Raw genomic sequence first — 6,000 nt, forward strand, 5'->3', positions numbered from 1 at the left:
CCGCAGAGCACAGATTGGGAAACACTCTTCTAAATAATGTGAGACACGAAGATTTCATGAACTCAAACAATTTGTGGCATTTTTGCTCTTAAATTTATTTATGCATTCTGGTTTAACCCAATTGTTTTGTTTTTCTTTTTGAAAAAAAAAATGCCTGGTTTAACCAACCAACCGTGCTATACATACATTGTTAAAAAGAGGTAAGTGCCGCAGAGTAAATCCAGAAATATGAAACCGAATCTACTCTAAATCTTAACACGCCAGACTACGTTGTAGCACAAAGGATGTTAAAAGAATTATTAATTTAAAAGTAGTTTAAAACAAAACGTAACCCTGTACCACACTGATGACTGGCTTTGGTACTAGTGCCACAATTAGTCTTTTTTATTGTGGTTAAATTTACATCAGCATCGGCAATCACTAGCTGGTATAAAAAACGACAAAATATTACCGGTACTACTTTCAACATATTACAACAAACCACAACATTAGAAAATAAGGTAGATTTATCGTACGGATCCATACATAAACTCATTGCATTAGTATATATACTTTTTTTTTTCAGTAAATCAACACTTTGTGTCTTAAACGTTCAGTTTTGGAGTATTAACTTCCATTGCTCTGTGCCGATTCATTTTACGGTGTATCAGTGTATTTAAACGATAAGAACAATTTTGCAAAAGACACTAACCAACCAGTGCTAGATGACCATTAAGAACCACAAATGCTATCTAATCAAGTCAGGGCAGGAGCGCAGTATGAAGGCCCGAGCTATAGGGAGGGGTGCGTCCGTAATGAGCAGGCGCGTCAGCTAAGATGGGTATAAACATAGACGAAGATAGAGCAAACACTCTATATGACATAGAATGGGTTAAGTTCCAAAGTTGGGCGTCTGTTTCCAGCAAAATTTTTTAAATTTACAGGAAAGATATGGATAATTTGATCGTTTTTGTGCTTGATAATATATAAGAATCTCAAAAAATCTGTTTATTTGTTATATATAAGCGGTTATAAACATGGGACTATACGGCGAGCGGAAGGAACTACTTGGCGCAAGGTAACCGAACAGTAGCATTGTGGGAAAGTAACGAGCATTTATGTTATCAACATGGCGAATGTACAAGGGCAATGAAGTAACAGTTTTAACATTTGTGAAGCAATACGTTGATAATGCGCAAAATCTTTTAAAAGTTTGTAAAGAGAACGGATTAATGAATCTAATAACAAATTGCTGGAAGTGTGGAAAGGAAATAACAGCGAAAAAAAGTGGCGAAAGCGGACGCCCAACTTCGGAATATATGCCCATAAAATTACCAGACGGCATACAGTAGTATCTCCCCCACATCCATCGTCGTCTTCGATGCCGGTTCTATGACTAATAGTGAACCACTGAAAACGATTACTGGGAATCAAAGATAACAGTTCCGCCTAACCAGAGTTACACCAAAGTGATTTGGGGAAGAATCCAAATACTACCCAAAGTACCATACGTGCTGAATTATGTGTGTGTCCGTTACTAAAGATGTTATAGGTAATACCCCAATACGTTTTCATTGCGCCCACATGGTAAAGTTCCAGATTACTGGTCACCCATGTAGATTAGTAGCTGGGATGGTTTCTTTCTGTACTAAAGTTTATATATTTAATTTACATAGTATTGCCGAGCGAGTGCTAGCGAGTGAAGGTGGGTTAAAGTCCCGCAGGCCACGTTGTTTTCTGTTTTTATTAATGCTCAATGGGACGGGAGACCAGTAATCTAGAACCTTGCCCTTACGCATCTCTGTTCTAACACGCCACTAACGTAAGTTTCACAATTATGTGGATCCCTTAACCCCCGGACATTTCTATAGTTGCACATTATGAGTTAGCATATTGACTTCAGATTCTTCACGTCACTTCATTTCGTATACCGTAGTTACTAGCTACCTCATGGATGAATCCTTGCATAACACATTCGGCTTTCACCAATGTATTTGTACGTAGACACGTAACTTTGTTAAGAGCACAAAATACTTAGTTATTTACACACTAGTTTATTAAAATATTATTAGAAATCTGTTCTGTAAGTTTACAAATCTGTGAATCCGTATAGCAAATCTGCGCCGAAAATAATGAAAGAATTCTATCTTCTCTTACGCGTATACCAACCACCGGTGACACATCTGCTCCTACAGACGCACCTCCGTGCATGTCTTGCAGTTTCGTCCAGCCCTGAACCGAACCAGTAGCACCGCTAGGCTGGTTTGTGTTGATTCTACTTGTAGATAAAACTTCAAACCAGTGCTACTTTCTACACGGAGTGACACCAATTACCGTTACTAACGTCAAGTTGATACTTTTTGGGGTGAATTTTACAGTAGACGCTCCAGCTGCGCATCGATAGGTAGGACCGCTTTAAAAAGTACAGTACAGTAGGGTAGGATAGAGTAGAGCAAGATAGGGATAAGTAGGGTAGGGGTACGAACGGATTAGCTTAAGGTTAGGGAAGTTTTGATACATTTTCATACAAATAATAGAATGTAATTTCTCGTCGGAGTGAGTATACCAGCTGGAACGAGTATTGTAAAGTTAACAACTTTTTTGTTACATGATTTTACAGACGCAGAGAAAATCTACTTGCAGTTATTTGCACTTGATTTCATTTAACCTACCTCGCCAAATTGGAATGCAGAGATGAGTAATCCTGTACATGCTAAACATAAGATCAATACAGAATATTTACGTGAAAGTATATCATATGCTTGTTTCTGAATAACTTTCCATGCTGGTTTTTTCATCGAGATCATAACTTGATTTCAAATTACGCGAAATTTGCGAACTAGACTCATGCTATCGTCTATACTATGAACATTGCAGCACATCTGGTAATATGATACTATCCTGACTAGCAATAGTTTTATCCTAAACTGTTGGGTCCATTTGTTTAAAAAATTCGTACGCAATAATTATTTACACTTGCACTTCGTAAACATATATGCGCTCAGCAGCCATGATGCTCCACTTCCACTTTCCACCCCGAGACATGCAGCGCCCCAAAATCAGGTGAACCATACGAGGAGAAACATTCAACAATGGCCCTTGCACTTAAAGCAAAAAGAATGGGATCACCTTGAAAGTGGCCCTAATGTTTAAATCTACATTGAAAACACACGTAAATCACTCCATCTTGGTTTGTTTCTGATTGTTTTCAAAGCAATTACTTTGTTTCGTAAAAATAAAGGGCCTTATGCAGAGTCGTTTTGACGAATGATTAGAGTCGTACTAAAGGTCTGACTACTGGAGGAAACATGTTAGTCGAACTCTTTAGTGTAACTCTAATCACGCGCCAGAACGATTCTGCATAAAAGCCAAAATATTTGGCGAGCACACTTGGAGAAAATGAAACTGGTTGGAGGTTTTAATAAGTCCATGGTTCGAAAACAAATAAATATTAAGAAGATAAAGGTGGGGTCAACTTCAGACTTTTCTCCCACTTGAAAAAAGGAATTAGGGGGCGGGTGGCTGCGGTAGAACGTTCCCCTCTAGTGCATGGGGTCCTTGGTTCAATCCCAGCACGCGCCAAATTAGCTTTGTGGTGAACAAATACAGTGTACACTGGTTTTCTCAGGGTTCTCCCGTTTCCTCCCCTTTCTTCATTCCACCTTTTCATTCATTTCTCATCATCACCGTCTTTTTTAGCCTAGCCGGCATAACCATGGGACGTACAACCTAAAAACCTCATTTAATTTCATTTTTATTTTCAAAAAGGGAATTCAGAAGTAATTATAGTTTTCCGCTATTTATTGTTGATTTTGAGCTGAAAGTAATTTATTTCGAAAAAATATAAAACAAATTTCAGGATAAATTTCACTTTACAGAGGTTAATCTGGTGGTACCAGATCCGGGCTATAGGTGAACTGATTAAATCTTCCAGCCAAGTTCTGGTTATGTGGTCTGGCGTTGTTAGCTAGACCGTTTACGACACCCTTTCTGTTGATAATTTCTTACCGTTTATTTTTAATTGCTAGGTGCACCAGCGCGAATTGACTAGAATATACTTCCGAATCTATCTTTTTGCCGGCGGCAGCAATTCATTATGCATGATTCCCTTCCAATCCCATCAAATGCACAGCATAGTCTTCCTGTGTATCATTGTGGACTTTAGCATAGACTGTGGAGCTTCTTCTCGCTTCGACATCTGTTTTTTTCGCAAGTTGTTTCTGAGGTTATCAAGAAGAGTTTGTTAAGTTTCAATAGAAATTCTCACAGAAATCAGATCTAGAAGGGTCTATCCGGTTTCAATGATGTGAACAGACTTTGGTGGATATGGCTGAATTCAGCTTAAATATAAAAAAGAGTATGTAGATTCTATATTGCAAAAGCATTAACCTTTTTTGTCAGCACTGGAAAAATGCTCATTAAAACTTTCAACTATTAACATTGGATCACGTTCAAACGTTACTAAACCATTTTTAGTGTTTAGTTAATTTATTTCTACATATTTTTTTGTCATTTTTATCTATAATGTCTGTTATTACCTTCCATAATTTACTATCATTGTTATTATATAATATAGTTTGTTTTCTATACTAGTCATTTTCAACTTCTTTTATTAATTGTGTAAGTTTATTTCTATAGGCTACCTTCTACAATATTCGTCAAATTCTAAATCATTTTGGTTTTTATTACTTAACGACTTAATCTATCTCTTTCTCTTATAGAGTTGACTAATCTAATCCTTTTGTTATGGATGGTTTTATTTTGAAAATGAAATGAAATCTTTGAGTTTTACGTCCCACGGTTATGCCGGTTAGGCTAAAGGAGACGGTGATTATGAGAAATGAATGAAATGGTGGAATGAAGAAAGTGGGAGGAAACGGGAGAACCCCGAGAAAACCCACGCACACGGTGTTTGTCCACCACAAAGTTCACTTGGTGGGGGCTGGGATCGAACCCGGAACCCCAAGCACCAGAGGTGAACGCTCTACCACTGATCCACCGCGGAAATTGAAGGAATACGTGTTTCATATTTTCCTGGAAGAAACGGTTGAGTGGGTCATGGACTCCTTCAAAGCTTTGATCACGAAATATCAAAAATGCTAATAACACTATGTCAGAAATGCCTAAAGGACATGAAAAATTGAAACAAAACTTTGTGTAGGGATAATAAGCGAAAGATAAATGAATACGAGTTATTTATTTTCTGTGGAAGGACGGTTTTAGGGGCAAAAGCCGCACCCAAACTTTAGAAATTTGACGTCCGAAAGGCAAGAAGAAGTGGACTGAAGTGCATGAAATTGTGCAGAGGTATTGTAGAAGTAAGACGAGAGAATGTATGTTTCGTATTTTCTGAAAAGAAAAAAAAACTTCGGTGGACCGAGGAGTTGGGTGGCAGAAGGATTGCACCGAAACGAATGAAATTGTGGGTAAAAAGTTGTTTATGTAAAATAAGTCCTTTCGTGTTTCACAAGTGTCTCCATCCGATTTCTTCAAATTTGGCAGATCAACAGTAAGCACAAACAGGATAGCGTACTTTATAGTATTTCAGGAGGCGCCTTTAACCCTTACAATGTTTCTCCGCATAAACAAAAGCACGTGTCGATTTATTTCCTCCTTGCTGTTGATGAGTCAAATTTGAATCAAATCGGGTAGGGACATTCGAGAAAGACGAACAGCCTTATTTTACATATATAATATGTACACACAATTTCTTTTGCTGCGGTCCACTCCTTCCTGCAATATTACGGTAATATTTACTTTTTTCGGAGGGGGCCTTGCCCCAACACTTATTTATTGCACAAATTAAAACACTTTTTATTTTTTTTTTTTTTTTTTTTTTTTTGCAAATTGTCCCTACACGAAGTTTCGTTGAAATTCTCTATATGCTTTAGAAACTTCTGACATATACTTATTTGCACTTTTGATATTTTGTAATCAACGGTTTAGAATGTCTGTAGCCCACCCAATCTTTCTTTAAGGAAAATACGAAACATATAGAGCCTCATTTTACGCCTACAATAC

The 6,000-nt window shown here is 37.5% G+C and overlaps 1 protein-coding gene across 1 annotated transcript in view; it reads right to left on the bottom strand.

Annotated features, from left to right (window-relative positions):
• LOC145676742 (N-acetylglucosamine-1-phosphotransferase subunits alpha/beta-like) overlaps positions 1–3,019 on the bottom strand; it is a gene marked incomplete at its 3' end in the record, with an annotated part of 50,654 nt that extends 47,635 nt beyond the window's left edge. Inside the window, exon 1 of the mRNA XM_081747552.1 lies at positions 2,652–3,019. Coding sequence (XP_081603678.1) covers positions 2,652–2,786 — 135 coding nt within the window. The remainder of the gene's footprint in view (positions 1–2,651) is intronic.
• Between the last annotated feature and the right edge of the window lie 2,981 nt (positions 3,020–6,000).

Source organism: Thermobia domestica, unplaced genomic scaffold, assembly GCF_964235325.1.
Source record: "Thermobia domestica unplaced genomic scaffold, izTheDome1.hap1.1 HAP1_SCAFFOLD_321, whole genome shotgun sequence".
NCBI lineage: Eukaryota > Metazoa > Arthropoda > Insecta > Zygentoma > Lepismatidae > Thermobia > Thermobia domestica.